Source organism: Xyrauchen texanus, chromosome 10 (genome assembly GCF_025860055.1).
Source record: "Xyrauchen texanus isolate HMW12.3.18 chromosome 10, RBS_HiC_50CHRs, whole genome shotgun sequence".
Classification (NCBI taxonomy): Eukaryota; Metazoa; Chordata; class Actinopteri; order Cypriniformes; family Catostomidae; genus Xyrauchen; species Xyrauchen texanus.
The window spans coordinates 27,970,967-27,992,488 of NC_068285.1; the positions used below are offsets into that span (position 1 = coordinate 27,970,967).

The 21,522-nt window shown below is 40.6% G+C and overlaps 1 protein-coding gene across 2 annotated transcripts in view; it reads right to left on the bottom strand.

The window, feature by feature from the left end:
* The window catches only part of LOC127651082 (PHD finger protein 14), a 130,905-nt gene that overhangs the window by 87,807 nt on the left and 21,576 nt on the right, over window positions 1-21,522 (bottom strand). For both annotated transcript variants that reach the window (XM_052136803.1, XM_052136804.1), the window contains exons 5-6: window positions 1,882-2,041; window positions 741-852 (exon numbers count right to left, since the gene is read on the bottom strand). In XM_052136803.1, the coding sequence (XP_051992763.1) occupies window positions 741-852; window positions 1,882-2,041 (272 nt within the window). The remainder of the gene's footprint in view (window positions 1-740; window positions 853-1,881; window positions 2,042-21,522) is intronic.

Below are 21,522 nucleotides of genomic sequence, written 5' to 3' on the forward strand. Positions count from 1 at the left end.
TTACTAGAAGAAAAAAAAAGTAGTACACAGTACGGGCCTTTTAATTATAAAGACGACACATGCTATTCTTATTTTGAAATGTCTGCAGTTCCAGTTGTGAACACACTGACGGATGATTCGCTGAGAAAGTGAATCTGATTCAAACTGCAAACCTGAACTCCTGATTTCAAACCCTCAGATCTTTTCGGGTAATTCATGAAAAAGATTCATTGCAAAAGAGTAATTTGTTCACGACTCTCTTGCACTGGGTTTGCTGTTGCGTGCGGTGCAGAGAGCTCGTCAGAAACAAACGGTTGAAAAGCGCCATGACACACACTGGTTGTGCGCATTCTAAAAACGTATTCAATAACTCTATCTGACGAAACCGCATATGAATGCCAGTGGCGACTAGATTTAAAATTATTGTTGCAATCAATTATTTTTGGTCACATTTGCGACCATTTTAGTCACCCTTAGCTCAGAGACAACAGACAGCATTTCACATTTTTTTCTCATAAAGCCAATTTCATTCGTTCATTCGTAAATATTGCCTCAAGATGACCCCAAAAAATGCTTCCTAGAATCAATATTTATAGATTTTATTTAAATACACATCTTTAATTAAAAGTAATTTGGTTAATATTAGGATAATAGGTATTCTTAATGTAAGTTTTCTTTTATTCTATAGGTGCGTTACAATGTGTTATGTGCTAGTTATGAGTTAATGAGTTATAAAATGTATTATAACTGTTCACACTTGCCTTGGCTCCATACTTTGAGTAGTTCATTTCTGTGAGTGTTACTGGCCGCAGTTTGTCGATATCTCCGAAAGCGACCCCTGGAACATAAAGGGCACACACCACGTGCACCCACCTTTGACAGAACATGGAGTCAAGTTAAATACTTTTATCACAGAACAGTCTGCTAACTTACAAATCTTTAATTACACAATTAAATTAGAGTTTAGGAACAGTTCCTTGGTTACTTTCATTCATGAGCTGAATAACAGAACTTATAATTGGAAATGAAGTTAATTAAGGGGTCAAATATTGAAAGGACATAAGCAGTATCTAGTTAATAGTAACAGTATCCTTAAAAATACTGCTATTCACAATAGATTTATTCAAAGTCTCTGGTACCTTTAACATTTCAGAGCAGGAAATCCTCAATTGCAGGTTCAAATGTACTGTAACTTGACTATGTGCTGTGACAGAATTTCATATGCAGACTTTGGGAAGGAGAATGCGCAGTCCAATATAAAGATATCCATCTCTGGTGAGCGCACGCGCCATACTTTAATTTGCTGTGTTTTTCATGCTCTAGTGAAGTAGTAAATTTGGGTGCAGGTAGGCTGAGGAGCACTATCAGTGATAACGGGGCTTGAGTCTTCACACTTCAGACACCTCTCTCTCGCTCTCTCTCTCTCTCTCTCAGCCCTATTCCTCTCTCCTAGCCAAATCCACCACTTTCATTCTCCTTTACTTTTTCCAGGCCCATCCTGCACATACCTATCCCTCTCTGCCTTGTCTCTATGTATTTCACAAACATAGCACCTTAGCTCAAAGTCCACTATACAACTTCAAATATACAGTACAAGAGTTAAACAAGAAAATCAAACATTAAAAGTCATATTTCACCCAAAAATGAAAACACTGTCATTATCTACTCACCCTATTGTCCAAACCTGTATGACTTTCTTTCATGGAACACAAAAGAAAATGTTATACCCAATGAAAACCACAGTTACCATTTACTTTCATTGTCGGGTAAAACGATTTTAAAACGAGGCTAACATTCTCCTTCTATGTTCAATAGGAGAACATAAGTCTTACGGGTTTATGACCATTGCTTAATGAGTCTACTAATGATGATAAAATGTAATAGAGCACAAGTGAAGCCCACCTCCCAGCATCAGTCTCCTTGAAGATTCCATCCTGACTCGGGCAAAGTTCACAGCTGGGTGTGACGCCATTCTTGCAAGCATCACAAAACCAAGGTTCTGTTGAGTTCTCAGAGGCAGAGCTCATGATTGAGTCACTTTCACCATCAACACCATAGCAACCTTGGGAGGAAAAAAAAGAATAGAAAATTGAGAATTTCATCTGACAGTTTAATTGCAAAGTTTTTCTGTTGGGATCATTTCTGTTTATATATTTAGATACTATGATATTAAGAAATGGGAAAATTAATCTATTACATAAAAAATCCAATAGAATAATCCATATTCTCAAACTAGGCCTATATTTTGACATTTCATCCTTAAGAGATCAGATTCCTGGCCTTGTTGTCAGTGTGGACTGTGGGTACTTCATCATTTTGAGCAGTGGTGCTTGTGTGAGAGACCCGGGTTTGATTAAGGTTTGAGTCTGATACGAGCAATTTTTTCATCCCGTTCCCACTTCTCTCTCTCCCTCAACAAAAAAGTGCAAAAGCCCCAAAATAAAAGGAAATATTAACATCCTCGTTGTAGTGGGAAAATTTAAATCTTTAGGGGAGTTATGGCAATGTTGCATTATGACTCAGCAGAGTGCCAAAAGAACAATGCAAGTAGAGCAGAAAACACTGCATCTTTACCTGCAAATGTTTAAGATTCTCATCCTATGGTAAACTTTTTCCTACAAAACTAACAAAAAGGCCATTTGATCAAACGGTAGCATCACAATTCAAAGATGGAAGCATCGGGCCAATGGAAGCATATTAATGATGTCCCCTTAATTTCCTCAGGTTGCCAAGACAATTACTGTGCTGATCAGGTTACCATGACGGCGATTACACTTGGCAAAAGTGCTCCATGCCGCAAATAAGGGTGGCAATCAGCTTCTCACCACTGCAGAGATAACTTTCCCCAGACACTGGGGAAATGTAGAGAAAGACAAGCAAATAAAAGTTCAGGTCCTTTGCATACTCGCCACAAAAGACCCAAACAGCGAAATGTGCAGAGAATACTTAAGCATCCGTTCCTGTCAGAGCTCTAACAAACAGACCAAACTTCTTGGTTTATTGTGATAAAAATGGCAGTGTAGAACTTGAGTATGGTAGATATGAATATCTCAACTCAACTCAATTTTATTTATACAGCACTTTCAAAAACCACACTGGCTACCAAAGTGCTGTACATGGAGTTAAAAAAAAAAAAAAAAATCACATAAATACAGCTTAAGAATGCAAAAAACATTTAAAACCATTAAAACAAGAATAAGATAAAATTGACCTAGTTCAATTTATAATGCAATTAATTAAAAGCTAGTGAAAATAAATACGGAAATACGAGATCAAGTAACTGACAGACACAGCTGATCACCAGAGCAGAGAGACCTTGTAGGTTGAATATCTAAAATAAGCAAGCTGAAAGGGTACATTAAAATGATAGTCTTTTGTGTTCCATGGAATAAAAAAAATTTAAGTTTGAACATGGGGGTGAGTAAATGACAAAATGGGGTTTAGAATTTTTGCTAAATGTGAAATAAAACGTTGAGCTGTAGCCGATTATTTTTGTGAGCATGGTTGGCCAGGTCACTTTTTTTTCCCAAAGGAAACATGCAACTTTACTGCACGTGAAGAGTGGGGGAAAATAAGAAGCTTTTTGAACCCTCATCTCACAGTCATTTTGAACCAAGGGGTAAATAGGTATCATTACGCAGCCCAGCCTGATGTATATTTTCTTAAAGAAAGGTATTACGGGAACACTGCTGGCAACAGTTGGGTGCTTAATACTGACTGGGCTTTGAACCAAGGGGCTGGAGCTTCCATTGATCAGTTTGTTGGTATAATCTCTGATGTTCCTATTGAACTCAGATACAAAGCTGGACCTGCTAAGCCACAGGGTGCTGGCTAATATGAGCTAAGCTGGAAAAAAATGATGACTACGGGAGAGCTTCATAATCCTTCGGGGGAAGATTATCCTTGTCAGATATTACAAGTTTAGCAGTTTAAGTGAGACCTGGGGAAGGGTGTTGACAAAATCAAGGGGAACGCTAACGAAAGATGGTTCAGGATGGGTTGAAAGAGTAAAAGCTAAAAGGCAAATATACACATACTAGGCAAAGTCTACTTGTAGTTTGCCCAAAAATTATGACAGAATACACTAACGTTTTTGTTCTGCTAAGGTGTTCGTTTGGTGATTTTTCTACTGTTTGCGCACATCCCTGAAATTCTTTACCTCGGAGAACTCCGCTAGATGAAGAGCATTGATGACTGGTTAAAAACTAATTGGTTTAGATTGGTTGTATACGTTTTTCTTTGTGCCACTAGCATAAAAAAACAATAGAAATAAAAATTCTAGAAATATTCCCCCATCTTCAATTCGTTGTACAAATAGATTGTCCAGAACCAAACTCACACTATTAGTTGAGTCAATGTTGCCATGTTGAGCTGGGTGTGCCACTCAAACAAACAGAGTGATGTCTTAGTAGCGCCTCAAAGCCATAGTGTTAAACTTGTGTGAAATTAATTGTTATAGTTAAAGGAGTAGTAAGTCATTTTAACTCAATACACTTTCAAATTCTGCAGATATCTCTTCACAGTCTGCTAGCTGTCCATTCTGTGTGTGCACTAAAAAAAAAGGTGGTGTTTGTACACAGATCTGGCTCTGTAAATGGGAAAATAAAGTGGATCGGACCGATCCACACAACACTATTCTAGCGAACCAGCAGAAGAGGGCGGTTCATGCTCATGAACAGGATGGGGGGAAGGGGAGGGGAGATGAGAGGGAAGTTTATGAGAAGAAGAAGAGGGATGATAAATCAAGTTAATGCTAACTTGCTGAACTCCAAGCAGGAGTGTTGGTCGAGAAAGAGCCCAAAAGAAAAAGGTCAGATGAATATAAAATGAAAAAGAAGGGGTATGATCAGGCAAGGGCTAGGAGCAGCATAAACATCGGAAAGCCTTTCCAACGGTCCTATAAGAGCTGAAAGGCCTGAAGACGGAGGTTGCTCATTTTCTGCTTGATAGGTGGGTAACATTAGTTTTGCTATGTTTAGTTCTGCTATGCATATATATATATGTTAAATAAAAAAACATAATCAGTTGAAGTATTTAATAGTATTCAGTGTGTTTTGATAAAGAATCAATAACAATTTTTTTTTAAAGTTTTAAAAGAAACTATGTGAAAACGTGTGATACTTTCCTAAACTATAAACCATTTATTTAATCTTGTGGATATTCCATGTTTTGTTCACAGCTTGTACTGAATGTAAAAGGTCAGTTTATGTAATGTGACTCATTCTGATTTTTGAAAACAGAATATAAAAAGCTGAAAGGGGAAAGAAAAATAAAGGAAAATAGAAATTGTGATGAAATTGAAAAATAAATAAATTGGACAACAAGATGCATCAATAATTTTTTTTTTTATAATCGAATTGCTACCATTTGAATCATAATTGATTCATAATTGAATTGAATCATAATTGATTCAAATAATGAAGCCAGTGAAGATTCACACCTCCAGTGTCATGTACTACATTTAATGTACAATGATCTTAATGCAAAGCACGTTTCAGATAAATGCCCCTTTTCAGCTAAATTTAGTGTTGGATTTCACTGTTGGAATAGATTAAGTATTTTAAATAGGTTGCATAAACACAATGATTTTTTACTGTTTTCTGAGGGTTTCTTACTTTTTAGACTAGCCGACTTTAACAACTAAATTAGTAAAAGATTGACCTACATTAAAAAATAAATAGCTTGTAAAAAGAGTCAAAATTAGGGTACTTTCTACAATTGAATACTGTGATGGTCTTTCTACAAACATTCAGTTTGTTATTTGGCGTTTCTTTGTATATTTTTAGGTTCAGATAAATATGTAAATTTGAAGTAATAGTTACAATATGTTTTTATCTAATACATTGATGTAGTGATGCAACTGGCAATTGAAACTGCCAAATGCAAGAAAAATATAGGCTACACAACCAGGTAACAGCAGTTATGTGCATGTGCTTTGACATCACTATTGGTGCTCAGAAAGAGACGGTTGAGCAGGCAAGTTGTCCAACGAAAATCTCAGCGAATTTATCTCTTCACCTTCATTTATCTCTTTCAACTGAGATAAGTGGTCACAATTTGAGAAAACATATTTGCTTACAAAGCCATTTAGTTACGTTTGCTGACTTAAGGCAGTTGCACAACAGACAAGATGCGTAGGACACAGCACAGGTATCAAACACAGGGCACATCAGAAATTTGAGCAGCCTCCAGATTCTTAGCTAGGCACCGCCAACTTCACATAAGAATTGATTATTCTTATTCTCATAAGTTAGCATCCCTTGGGCCCACCACCCATTGGAGGAACCGCAGGAGTCGGGTGCGCTGTCATATGGGCGGCAGTGAAGGCCGTGGGCCACGACGGACCAGACCCGGGCAGCAAAGGCTTGCTCTGGGGACGTGGAATGTCACCTCACTGGGGGGGAAGGAGCCGGAACTAGTGAGGGAGGTGGAGCGTTACCAGTTGGATCTGGTGGGGCTTACATCGATGCACAGTTTTGGCTCTGGATCCGTACTCCTGGATAGGGGATGGACTCTATTCTTCTCTGGAGTTTCCCAGGGTGTGAGGCGACGGGCGGGTGTGGGGATACTCACGAGTCCCCGGCTGAGCGCCACTACGTTGGAGTTTACCCGGTGGACGAGAGGGTCGCCTCCCTACGCCTCACGGGTTGTGGGGGAAAACTCTGACCGTTGTCTGTGCATATGCACTGAACAGCAGTTCAGAGTATTCGGCCTTCTTGGAGACCCTGAATGGAGTCCTGAATAGGGCCCCAGTAGGGGACTCCATAGTGATGCTGGGTGACTTCAACGCACAAGTGGGAAATGACAGGGACACCTGGAAAGGCGTGATTGGGAGGAACGGCCTCCCTGATCTGAACTCAAGTGGATGTTTGTTATTAGACTTCTGTGCTAGTCATGGATTATCTATAACAAACACCATGTTCGAACATAAGGATGCTCATAAGTGTGCGTGGTACCAGAGCACCCTAGGCCGAAGGTCGATGATCGATTTTGTAATCGTGTCGTCGGATCTGAGGCCATATGTTTTGGACACTCGGGTAAAGAGAGGGGCAGAGCTGTCAACCGATCACCATCTGGTGGTGAGTTGGGTCAGGGGTGGGGAAAGACTCTGGACAGACCTGGGAAGCCAAAGCGAGTAGTGCTGGGTGAACTGGGAACGTTTGGAGGAGGTCCCTGTCCATGAGATCTTCAAATCACACCTCCGGCGGAGCTTTTCAGGCATCCCTGCGGAGGTTGAGGACATTGAACCGAGTGGGCAATGTTCAAAGCTTCCATTGCCGAGCCGCAGTGGAAAGCTGTGGCCTCAAGGTTTTAGGTGCCGCAAGGGGTGGTAACCCTCGAACACCGTGGTGGACACTGGTGGTCAGGGAAGCCGTCCGACTGAAGAAAGAGGCCTTCCGGGATTTGTTGTCCCGGAGGTCTCCGGAGGCAGTTGCAAGGTACCGACAGGCCCGAAGGGCTGCGGCCTCGGCCGTGAGGGAGGCAAAGCAGTGGGTGTGGGAAAAGTTCAGAGAAGCCATGGAGAAGGACTTTCGGTCCGCACCAAAGTGCTTCTGGAAAACTGTCCGCCACCTTAGGAGGGGGAAACGGGGAACCATTCAAGCTGTATACAGCAAAGATGGGATGCTGTTGACCTCAACTGAGGAGGTTATTGGGCGGTGGAAGGAACACTTTGAAGAACTCCTAAATCCCAACACGCCCTCTATGGTAGAGGCAGAGCCGGAGGATGATGGGGATCAGATTCTATTTCCCTGGGGAGGTCACTGAGGTAGTCAAACAACTCTGCAGTGGCAAAGCCCCGGGGATTGATGAGATCCGACCAGAAATGCTGAAAGCTTTGGATGTGGAGGGGTGTCATGGATGACACGCCTCTTCAACATTGGCGTGGAAATCTGGGACAGTGCCTAAGGAGTGGCAGAACGGGTGGTGGTTCCCTCTTCAAAAGGGGGATCAGAGAGTGTGTGCCAACTACAGGGGTATCACACTTCTCAGCCTCCCTGGTAAAGTTTACTCCAAGGTGCTGGAGAGGAGGGTTCGGCCGATTGTCGAACCTCGGATTGAAGAGGAACAATGCGGTTTTCGGTCCTGGACGTGGAACGACGGACCAGATCTTTACTCTCGCAAGGATCCTGGAGGGGGCCTGGGAGTATGCCCATCCGGTCTACATGTGTTTTGTGGATCTGGAGAAGGCGTATGACCGGGTCCCCGGGAGATACTGTGGGAGGTGCTGCGGAGTACGGGGTGGGGGATCCTTCTTAGGGCGATCCAATCCCTGCACGTCCAAAGCGAGAGCTGTGTCCGGGTCCTCGGCATGAAGTCGAGTTCATTCCATGTGGGGGTTGGTCTCCGCCAAGGCTGCGCTTTGTCACCAATCCTGTTTGTGATATTCATGGACAGGATATCGAGGCACAGTCGGGGTGGGGAAGGTGTGCGGTTCGGTGGGCTGGGGATCTCATCGCTGCTTTTTGCAGATGATGTTGTCTTCATGTCATCATCGGTCCGTGACCTTCAGCTCTCACTGGATCGCTTGGCAGTCGAGTGTGAAGCAGCTGGGATGAGGATTAGCACCTCTAAATCTGAGGCCATGGTTCTCAGCAGGAAACCGATGGAGTGCGTACTCCAGGTACGGAATGAGGTTTTGCCCCAAGTGAAGGAGTTCAAGTACCTCGGGGTCTTGTTCACGAGTGAGGGGACAATGGAGTGGGAGGTTGGCCGGAGAATCGGGGCAGCGGGGGCGGTATTGCACTCGCTCTATCGCACCGTTGTCACGAAAAGAGAGCTGAGCCGAAAGGCAAAGCTCTCGATCTACCGGTCAATTTTTGTTCCTACCCTCACCTATGGTCATGAAGGTTGGGTCATGACCGAAAGAACTAGGTCGCGAGTACAAGAGGCCGAAATGGGCTTCCTCAGAAGGGTGGTGGGCTTCGCCCTTAGAGATAGGGTGAGGAGCTCAGTCATCCGTGAGGAGCTCGGAGTAGAGCCGCTGCTCCTTTGCGTTGAAAGGAGTCAGTTGAGGTGGTTTGGGCATCTGGTAAGGATGCCCCCTGGCCACCTCCCTAGGGAGGTGTTTCAGGCACGTCCAGCTGGGAGGAGGCCTCGGGGAAGACCCAGGACTAGGTGGAGAGATTACATCTCCACAATGGCCTGGGAACGCCTCGGGGTCCCCCAGTCAGTGTTGGTTAATGTGGCTCGGGATAGGGAAGTCTGGGGCCCCCTGCTGGAGCAGCTGCCCCCGCGACCCGACTTCGGATAAGCGGTTGAAGATGGATGGATGGATGGATGGATGGATCATAAGTTCGTCATTTTGTCATTTTACCGCATGTTTCAGGTTTTTCCGCTTTTCTACGGTTTCATCTGTGTGTATTGTACCTGTTGCTGCTGGCACCTAGCTCAAGTCTATGTTTGTAGCCTGCTAGCTTTTTTTATTAATTATCGCTTATCTGTTTTTCGCCTTTAATCCATATCATCTGCCATTTTTTTAGCATGCATCGGGTTTCCCCACACATTATTCTGTTATCATGATTAAACTGTGTGCATTTTACAGCGCGCACCCGTTTTTCTCATGTGTTACACTGATTATTGCAACAAACTGAAAGCACCGCTTATAAAGAACAACCATAACAACAAACAATTGTGTGTGGGATTCACGTTGATCTCAAACCCTCACTGCTCAGGAACAACCAACAACAACAAAAAACTGCGTTAAGTCAAGGCATCCGTTCATGTTATTTCTTCCTGCATTGCATATCACATGTTTACAATAGCCTCTTCCATCAGCAGTGAGGGATTCACATGTGATAAATGTAAGAATTAGTCAGGCTGTTGGAGAAGATTAATCAGTTAGAGACAAACATCCGAACACTAGTGGGGGACAGAGAGTAAGAGAAGCCGGTAGATACCATTTCGGATGCGGGTATTACAGCTAGTAACACACACAGGTTCCAGCTGTAGAGCCCCCGCAGCAGGGCATTTGTATGACGTCTATGCGACATAGTCGCTCATCAAAGCGACACCACTCTCCCATTCCTGTTCCAAATGATTTTCCCCACTCAGTGATGCACCCACTGAGAATCATGTTGAAAGAGCCCTTGTTATTGTTGATTCTATTTTAAGGAACCTGGAAATAGAGACTCCAGCCACTATTTTTAAATGCATTTTGTGTGCCAGAGCGTCTGACATCAGATATCATTTACAAGTGCTGGCTAATGCTAAACGTAGATTTTCTAAAATGATTAATTCATGTCAGCACTAATGATGTCTGGCTTCGCTAGTCGGAAATCACTAGAGATAATGTTAAAGTGGTGTGTGAATTTGCAAAAACAATGACAGACAATGTAATATGTTATGGCCCCCTCCCTGCTCGTCGTGGTGAAGAGGTTTAAGATTAGTGTAACTGAATGGCTGGATGTCTCAGTGGTGTCTGGGGAATAGAATAGGATTTACAGACAATTGGAAGAGTTGGAAAGAACTAACCTGCTAAAGAGAGACATACTCCATCCCTCCAGGGAAGGTGCTGCTCTTCTCTCTAGTAATTAGGCTCATAGTCTTAATATTGATAGTAATTCACTAACTGGGGCCTTGGTCAGGAAGCAGACAAACTGTTTAAACCGAACGTCTGCTAGCTGCCTTGAGACGACACACAGGTCACATAAACTACAACACAGAGACTGTATCACCTAGATATCATATAGAGACTGTGTCTGTTCCCCGAACTACCAAACAAAAAACCCTCTATAAATAATTACAATAATTTGATTAAGGTCCAACTTGAACAAAACAAACAACGTAAAGATAAACATCATATAAAGAAAGGGCTACAAAACATTTGATCTCTTTCTAACAAAGCACTATTTGTAAATGACTCCAAATTAGCAGAGTGTATCAATGAAATAAAAGATTGGGTGGCCAGAAATTTCCTTTTACTCAATTCCGATAAAACAGAGGTACTAATTATTGGACCAAAAACCTCTAAAAATAAGACACAAAAATATTTAATAATTTGACTCTCGATGGATGTACTGTTACATCGCCTTCAACAGCGAATAACTTTTATATGGCTACCAATCTGTCCTTTGAAAATCAAATTACCATTGTTTGTAGAACAGCATTCTGCCACCTAAGAAATATTGCTAAATTTCGACACGTGCTCTCTGTTGCTGATGCTGAAAAACAAATTAATGCGTTCATGACGTCAAGACTAGATTATTGTAATGCACTACTGGGAGGTTGTCCAGCAAAATCAATAAATAAACAGCCAGAGTGCTGATGAGAACCACGAAATATGATCATATTAGCCCCATTTTATAATTGTTACATTGGCTACCTGTTAAATTTCTTATTCATTTTAAAATTATGTTAACTACGTACAAAGCTTTGAATGGTCTAGCTCTGCAGTACTTAAGTGACCTTCTACTATGCTACACTCCATCACATTCATTACGCTCATACAATTCTGGCCTGTTAATAGTTCCTAGAATATCAAAATCCACAAAAAGAGGTAGATCCTTTTCATATTTGGCTCCTAAACTATGGAAAAGTCTCTATAACACTGTTCGAGATGCAGACACACTCACTCAGTTTACGTCTAGACTAAAGACAAGCCAGGAATACAACTAATTTATCCTTCAACTCAAATTAGGCTGCTTTAGTTGGGTCTGCCGGAACCAGAAATCAGAAACATTGAATGTGATCTATAACTCTGCAATGAATTGAATGGCATCTATGCTAATATTATTTTATTTGTTTCCCTGTCTCAACCTCAAAACTCCTATCCTGAGGTCACCAAAACCGGCTGGATCCAGCTCCATTCCTGCTTCGTGTTGGACTCCACTGCTATGTGTCGCTGTGTGATGACGACTAATAGCAGCCGGTGCAAGCCAAACATCACTTGAGTCTATTACAATGGACTTCAGAGGATGAACTGATGCAAACCTCCAACCATAAGACATGGGATACTTCATATCCCATTAGGGTAGACCTCACCGAAATTACCGGTTGAACTGGGATGCACCTAACTGATCTCTACCAGCATCACCTTGGTCTAATGATGGACTACACTCTTGAAATGGAATACATAGACTATCAATTAATTCCTAATTAATTAATTAATTTAGCCAGATGGGAACTGGCCCCCACATTGAGTCTGGTTTCTGCCAAAGTTATTTTTCTCTATTAACCAACATCTTATGGAGTTTTGTGTTCCTTGCCACAGTCGCCTTCGGCTGGCTCACTGGGGTTATAAATACAATTATTATTTAATTACTTATTTTTAAACACAATTCACAATAGTATTATCAAACTACACAATGATGATTCTAAGACATTATAGATATTACAGTTTGATCTTCTGTAATGCTGCTTTAAATTGATGTGTGTTGTGATAGGTGCTATACAAATAAAAATTACTTGACTCTGAGAGGCGGCGGTGGTGGCGGTGTGTGTACCTTCATTGAAAACAGTTGTTTCAAATTTTGAAACAACTGTACGCGTCTCTGTAGTCCACCAGACGCGTTGGGTGTGCGACCACCTTTATTTAACTTTCTACAGTCCTAGTGTGCCCTGCTGCGGCGCTTTCAAACATTATCCATTTGTTTAATGGTAACATTTGCAAACAAGGCTCTTCTTCATGCACATGAATAACTGACAAGTACAACAATTAATTTGACCACATGGAGCCATCGCTTGTGGGTGCCAATCATCCGTGTGTCATTACCAAACAAATTGTGCACCCTTCTCTGTAGTGGCACCCTCCACGGAACACAAGTTGTGTTCGGAATGTCATACAAACATACATACATGCATCTCAATTCAGTCAGATTAATTTGGACAGTTTGCGCGCAGGCTGAATCTTTTGAAGAGATTTACTTACTCAGTAATACAATAACGGGATGCTTTGGAAGACAGAAAACAAAAACAGCACTGGATCAATGAAGTCTATTTCTTACAATATAATTAAACAAAACCTGAAAATCCATTTTATGCATTCAAAAAGTGTGTGCATTGTTTTGGCAGGAATAGCTGCACAACAATTTATATCCATTCCACAGACTGAGGATTCACCATTTGGCTAAAGTAGCTTATTCTCATACTCACCAGACAGACAGACAGACTCTCTATAAATATATTCTTTCCCCCTAGGTGATGGGTGTTTACATTTTTTTTTTTTTGCTTTGAATCAAACATAAGACTTGAACTATTAAAGCACTTAAGGCTCAAACATGGAAATGTTGGCTGCAGTCAATCGATCCCTTGTCTTTATGATTGCCCTTGTTCATTTAAAACATTTAATGCCCTTCGAATCCATTTGTACAGATACCACACAGAATCGATTGCACCTTGGGAAATCCTTTCATTTAGCTGTTTGCTGTGTAGTTCGACTTCCTTTGCTTCAAAGAGGCAGTTTTAGAGCACATTAGCAGCCATCTGAGGAGGTATGAGGTAGTAACATGTGTATTCAAAAAGTGCACATTCAGGACAAACATTTATTCAAACTTTACTACTCATAAGCACAGGAAAAGCAGTCAAAACTCCCTTGAAGCTTCAAAAACTGAAGTCTTGAAATAATATCCAAATCAATGTTTTTCATTATGATCTGGTGGTCTCTGAGGATGACACTAAACCTTTGGTAGAAGCACCAGAGGATTTGTCTGAAGTTACAAAGGAGAAGTTTGGCCACCTTTTTCTGAAGTTGGAGAGTATCGTATATACCCGAACATAAGACGAGGTTTTTGTCCTAAAAATAGGCTGAAAAATGGGGATTATATTTGCGATATAGACAAAATCACGGGGGGAAAGGGAGAAAGCAGGGGGAAACAGTAGAGGGCGCCAACACGATAGGCTAATTAGTGACAGTGTTATGAATTAAATAAACAGTAAAGTGCCGCCATGGAGAAATCAAGAGATCATCTTGAGAAACGCGCTTCAAAAGTTGGTCAAATAAACCAACACGTTCGAAACGGTTATGACGCCAACTTTAAACTTATGGTCGTGAATGAGGCGGAATCATCTAATAATTGCAAAGCTGCCACAAAATTTGGAGTTACAGAATGCAACGTTCGAAGGTGGCGAGCACAAAAAGAATGACTAAAAAATACCAACAGCCAAAGGAAAGCTTTCCGTGGACCTCAAAGTGGCAAGTTTGCAGAACTTGATGATAGACTCTATGAATATGTGATAGAAAAACGTCGGGATGCGATGCCAATCACAAGAGAAATCATTCGGCTGAGGGCTCTGGAGATGAACATACCGACAAATGAATTCAAAGCTATCACTGGGTGGTGTACACGAATGATGCGGCACAAAGGGCTGACACTGCGTCGTAGAACAAGTCTGGCCCAGCGCCTGCCCTCTGAGAAGTTGCTGTCTTTTCAGCGATATGTGCTTAAACTGAGGAAAACTCACTCATACCCCCTGGATCAGATAGGGAATGCTGACCAAACACCAGTGTTTTTTGACATGCCAACATCTGTCACTGTTGCCAAGAAAGGGAACAATTAAGTTATTGTGCGATCTACTGGAAATGAAAAAAACCGAATCACTGTAATGTTGGCGTGTCTCGCTGATGGGACCAAACTCCCCCCGTATGTGATTTTGAAACGCAAGACAATGCCAAAGGAGACGATGCCAGCTAGCATTATCGTACGTGCCCAGGAAAAGGGCTGGATGGACACTGACCTGGTAGTGGACTGACTCAAGGTAGTGTGGGGCAGGCGGCGCGCTTCATAAGAAGAGAAATATGCTCGTTTTGGATGCATTCCGCGGACACTTGACGGAGCCCGTCAAAACTCAGTTGTGGAAAATGAACGCCGATCTAGTGATCATACCGGGGGGGGGGGGGGTGACAAGCCAGCTACAGGTATTGGATGTAGTCGTCAATAAGCCATTCAAGGATAATCTGCGCAAGAGGTACACTGAGTGGCTCCTGTCAGGCGATCACTCACTGATGCCTACTGGAAATATTAAGAAGCCAGCAGTGCATCAGCTCTGTACTTGGATCCTCCAAGCATGGGATGCCATAAGCCAGGAGAGCATCATTCATGGATTTAAGAAATGCTGCATATCAAATGCCCTTGATGGGAGCGAGGATGACATTCTGTGGGAGGGGCTCGTGGAGCATCATGATAGTGATGACAACTACAGTGAGCATAGCGAGGCAGGGGATCTCTGTGAGGAATAGGCCTAGTTTAATGTGCAGCATAAAGGCCCATTTGCACTGCTGTTCTTATTGCAACCCCACAGTTTGGTTTGTTTCAAGACTTTAATGTCAGATGTGTTTGATTAAAAGCAGATGGTTATTTTCTATTTATCTTCACAGTACGACAATTACATACATACATAGGCCTACATAATTATTGCATTTTTGTGAAAAAGTTATTCATTTTTGTCACTCATTCATTAATTTCTGAACTCATTGACAGAGTGCACTTTATTTTTTTTGACAAATTAATTCAAATATTTAATGAATGGTGTTAAAATGTTTTTTCCAATGAATTATCACTAGAATTTTCAAATAAAATTATTTTCTGTTGAAAACCAGATTTTTTCCACAAAAATCTATTTTTTTCCCCAAAATATGTCTGGAAAATGGGGGGGTCGTCTTATATTCAGTGTCGTCTTATATTCGGGTATATACGGTACTTTCGATGTGCCAAACAAGTGCATTGATCAAAGTGTAGATGAGCTTCAATTCATATTCTGCTCTGAATCTGGTCCAGTGTTGAAAGATGTTGTTGAGTCCACATTAAAGAGTCATAACTTCATATGTAGATTCATATTGCAGTCTTTGTTGCAAGTCTTGAACAATATTCAAGAAAAGGCCCTAGTTACTGAAAGAAAATCTGGATGTGCATCCCAATAACAGTCATGATGAATCTAACTTTCAGAAAAATGTGTTTTTCCTCAGTAAATGATGAGAGACTAAGTCTTATTCTGTACATTGATGACTTCGAAGTGTGTAATACCCATGGAACATCCTGCAAATTACACAGTCACTGTTGTCGACTGGGTGCTAGGAAACAGTCTAGCACAGTCACGATCCACATTGGCATCTATTTATTTAGGCAGATGACAAAGAAATTTGGATTTCAGAAAGTTTTAAAGCCACTGTTAACATATCTTCAAAGCATGGAGAAAGATGGTATTGTTATTCCAAGTTAAGGGAAAGTCAAAGGCACAGTGTTGAGAGTGGTGGCTGAACATTTGGGAGCTCATTCTGTGGCAGGATTTGTTGAAAGCGTCACAATTTCACAAGATCATGTGCAGGAAAAGCTGTGGTGTCTGCCAGTTTTGTTTTGGAGAGCAATCTGAATTTCAGAAAACAGAAGATCTGGACTTTATCAGTGGAGAGATAAATACCTTACATGTTCAGACAACTTTGACAAGTCATACTCGCACGCCTTGCTATGGTGTGAAAAACCTTTGTGCACTTTCAGAAAAGCTACATCATTTTGATGTAACATCTGGTTAACCCACAGATGTTTTACATGACCTTCTTGAGGGTGCTGTTCCAGTAGAACTGGCATTGTCATCACATGCCTTCCTCAAGAAAAAAGAATTCTCAACAATTGCATTTGTCAGTTCCCTTACAAGATGAGTGACAGAACAAATTGTCCACATGTGATTCCTGTAAATATTGCCACAAGAATTTCTGTAGGAAGGAATGCACATGAAAACTGGTGCTTCTTGCATCTTTTCCGTCTCATAATAGGTTTAAAAGTATCTGAGGATGATGCAGTATGGCAGATGTTAATGAACTTAAAAGACATAGTGGACCTTGTAATGTCCCCAATTCATACAGAAGAGAGCATTTGCTCCCTTGGCAGTAAGATTTCTGAGCACCGACACAGATTTCTAGAAGTTTTTTCCTCTTGAAAAGCTCCTCCTCAAACACCACTTTCTCAAGCACAAACACAAGCTCATTTCAGAATTTGGTATTTGGCAACCTTGTAGACGGTTAGATTTGAAGCATCACCACAGTGGTACATGTTGAATACAATGTGTGCTTTTTGGGCACCAACAATGCACCTGGAATGTCATGGATCAAATGCAGCCTTGCCAGACTTTGTTGAGGTGTTACAGATTATTTTCGTTTGTTGTCAGGCGACTAAGCACATGGTACAATGAGTACACAGGCAACATGCAATTACTTGAGCAGAGAGAAATGGTTGATTTCTATCACCTGACTGCTTACACTGGCTTCATTGAAGCACCATATTTGCCTCTTCTTTTAAGTGTATGATTATTGAAGTTTCAGCAATACTGTATCAGTATGAAATATACAGTGCTTCCGGAAAGTATTCACAGCACTTCAATTTTTTGAACATTTGTTATATTACAGCCTTATTCCAAAATTTATTAAATTCATTATTTTCCTTAAAATTCTACAAACAATACCCCATAATGACAATGTGAAAAAAGTTTGTTTGAAATCTTTGCAAATTTATTTAAAATACAAAACGAGAAAATGTCATGTACATAAGTATTCACAGCCTTTGCTCAATACTTTGTTGAAGCATCTTTGGCACCAATTAGAGCCTCAAGTCTTTTTGTGTATGATGCTACAAGCTTGGCACATCTATTTTTGGACAGTTTCTCCCATTCTTCTTTGCAGGACCTCTCAAGCTCCATCAGGTTGTATGGGGAGCATTGGTGCACAGCCATTTTCCGTCATCTCTCCAGAGATGTTCAATCGAGTTCAAGTCTGGGCTCTGGCTGTCCCGTAGCCAATCCTTTGTTATCTTGGCTGTGTGCTTAGGGTCATTGTTGAAAGATGAACCTTCGCCCCAGTCTGAGGTCCAGAACACTCTGGAGCAGGTTTTCATCAAGGATGTCTCTGTACATTGCTGCATTCATCTTTCCCTTGATCCATGACAACTCTCCCAGTTCCTGCCGCTGAAAAACATCTCCACAGCATGATGATGCCACCACCATGCATCACTGTATGGATGGCATTGACCAGGTGATGAGTGGTGCCTGGTTTTTCCAGACATGATCCTTGCCATTCAGGCCAAAGAGTTCAATTTTTGTTTCATCAGAACAGAGAATTTTGTTTCTCATAGTCTGAGAGTCCTTCAGGTGCCTTTTAGCAAACTCCAGATGGGCTGTCATGTGCCTTTTACTGAGGAGTGGCTTCCATCTGGCCACTCTACCATACAGGCCTGATTGGAGTTCTGCAGAGATGGTTGTTCTTCTGGAAGGTTTTCCTCTCTCCACAGAGAAAAACTGTAGCTCTGTCAGAGTGACCATCGGGTTTTCTTGGTCACCTCCCTGACTAAGGCCCTTCTCCCCCGATTGCTAAGTTTGGTCAGGCAGCCAGCTCTAGGAAGAGTCCTGGTGGTTCCAAACTTCCATTTACGGATGATGGAAGCCACTGTGCTCATTGGGACATTCAATGCTGTAGAAATGTTCTGTACCATTCCCCAGATCTCTGCCTCGATACAATCCTGTCTCAGAGGTCTACAGACAATTCCTTGGACTTCATGGCTTGGTTTTGTGCTCTGATATGCACTGTTAACTGTGGGACCTTATATAGATAGGTGTGTGCCTTTCCAAATCATGTCCAATCAACTGAATTTACCACAGGTGGACTCAAATCAAGTTGTAGAAACATCTCAAGGATGATCAGTGGAAACAGGATGTACCTGAGCTCAATTTTGAGTGTTATGGCATTGGCAAATGTGATTTTTTTTATTTTATTTTTATTTGTAATAAATTTGCAAAGATTTCAAACAAACTTTTTCACATTGTCATTATGGGGTATTGTTTGTAGAATTTTGAGAATAAGGCTGTAACATAACAAATGTGGAAAAGTGAAGCTGTGAATACTCGATGCACTGTATATATATATATATATATATATATATATATATATATGAGAGGGAGAGACCTCCATCAGAAGTTAAAAGACACGTCCCGCATCTTACTCACTCTTTTTCCCCTGACTTTCTTCCCTCTGCTCCCGGTCGTGCTGACAATGAGGTCGCAGACCGGCAGGCCTCAACACCTCAAGCCATTTGTAACTTCTACCATAGTCAATGAACATCACACTTCATCATCATTTCTTCATTCAATGCGGAAGAAATTGGTTTCAACTTCAACACCATCGACTCAAGGAACAATCATTTCTCCTGCGACTGCATCAATGTGCTTTCTCATCTACCAAGGCATTGCAAGTATCGTACCATGAAACTAACTGAACATAATTTTAGTATAAGATGAAAACCCCTTTGTAACAAAGATGCTTTTAAATTAAAAACTTGATGGTTCTCTCAGATGGTCAAGATAAATGTTTCCATAACTGCACCTCCCCTATTCTGTTTCATTTTATTTCCACTTTTCCCTTTCCCATGTATGAGTGATTTTGTGTGTATGTTTTTGTTTAGATTAGTTATGTGTTCGTATTTTAGTTGTTTAAACGTTTGTGTTCATTCTTGCGAGTTGATTCTGGTCTCTGTAGATATATGTAGGAGCACACAGTTAGTGATGACTTCAACCGATTATGTTTTTAACAGCAACAAGAAGGTAGGTGAGATGCTGTTCTCTGCTGCCTCATTTTCTTCCTTAGAGAATCAGCTGAGGACTACCAGGTACTTTTTACATTTATTCCTAGATCTTCTATGATTTCAAAAATAGTTGTGTACATTCTGAACAGGTTGTCTGTGGGGACTGTTAAATAGACTTTTAAAGTCCACCCACTGAATCACGTCACGCATAATGAAAGAAATCACGCAACATATTGGAAAGTATTTTGACCTTCATACTGATTTGTGTACTTGACAGGATGTCAGCAAAGATATGTTCAAAGATAGCTTCGCTGAGCATGTGATGAAGATCAGTGTACTGGGCAGCACTGCAGCAGAAGAAGGTGTCACTCCAGCCGACATGATCTTTGTGATTGAGGGAACTTAAGTGCTGGTTGAATGTAAAAATCTCACAAAAGTGTGTCTTCTACTCATGGGGTTAATTTACTCCATGAACTTAAGATATCCTCCAAAGCTGAGAAGCACATTTGCAATGTTGCAGAAGAAATGTTTCAAAATTTCTATGTTTTTCCCAAGTTTATTCTTTGCACAGAAAACTAGTAATGCATGTCTGCTAGATGTGCACTTTGACACTTAATAAATACACTTTGTATTTTCTACTTTGTGCAGCAAGTGTGTTCTGAAAAGTTTTACTTTAAATATTATAGAGAAAAAGAGACAGAACTAAAGAGATGGGGAGAAGGGAAGGCAGACAGATCCAGATGCATTTAATGTTAGTGTTTTTTAAACAATTTTAAAAATGAATTTAAAATATGTTTTATGTAGAATCTTGTCTATCAATTCATGTTATTTGCTTTTGCTCAGATATTATTTAACAGAATCAGTATTAATACTTCACAAATTAATACTAGTAATGTTAAAAATATTATTAAAAGTTAAGTAAATATTACTCCAGTATTTCAAAAAGATAAATAGGACTTGTTAGTAAAAAATAAATTGAAATGCAAGTACATTTTACTATAAGCATGGCTTAATTCAGTGCTACACGGCTTGGGTAAAATGTACTACAAAAAAAAAAAAAAAAAACAAAGGAGGTAAAATTTACCAAAGTAAAATTTACTTGAGAATTTCTAATTAAAGCCACCAGAATTGTATGTAAACTTTATTTGAAAATGTGGTCCGTTAAATTTACTAGCAATTTTTTGTTTCCTAAGAGGTTTTTTTTCCAAGTAAACCCCACTCGCAGACTTCTGACAAGAAAAACAAACACAACATCTATTTCATGAAAGTTAAAGACATTTGACTGTCTCAGTCTTAAACTGTAAACTGATTTATGAGTAAACGATCATAGAAGTGATGCATTTTAATTACGCTTATCCCGTTTCTTCACTAAATGTTACTATTTTCATTCAAGATTAAGTAGATTAATATTTATTCATATATTACACCCAAGTCAGAATGCAAAGCAAGACCACAGAGAGGAACAACAGAATTGAGGACTAGATGAAGAGGGCCAATTAGAGCCCACAGACCTGGCAGATGAGAGAGATAAAGAGAGAAGGAAAAGTGAGAGAGAAATAGAAATGAGGTAAAAGCTACAAATGGCAACTGCCTTGATGTAAATCAACCAAACTGATTCACAGCTAACTGAAAAAGGTCTTTTAGAAAACCTACACTCTCTCACAAAACAATACAATCATTTTCATTACCAGCAATGCGTGGAATAAATAATTTCCTCATTAAGGGGTGAGTGAAAATAAATAACAAAACAAACCATATGCAGGGGAAAAAATTAGATTCCATCAAACCAGATAACATTTTTAAGTATACTTGTTTAATTCAGTGACACTGGTTTTGTTTGGGGATACAAACCAATGTGATGCAATAATAACTGTCATACAGCATGCTACCTTATTAAGAACAAAGGCTTGAATTTGCTTGATAAATTGATTTTATTCTGCAGTGCTGAAATGTATTGTTGCGATAGTCAATGAATGTCAAAAGTGGTTTTACTACTCTGGCATGTTGCTTTCAAACACATCCCTTCCCCATATTAAAAAAAACA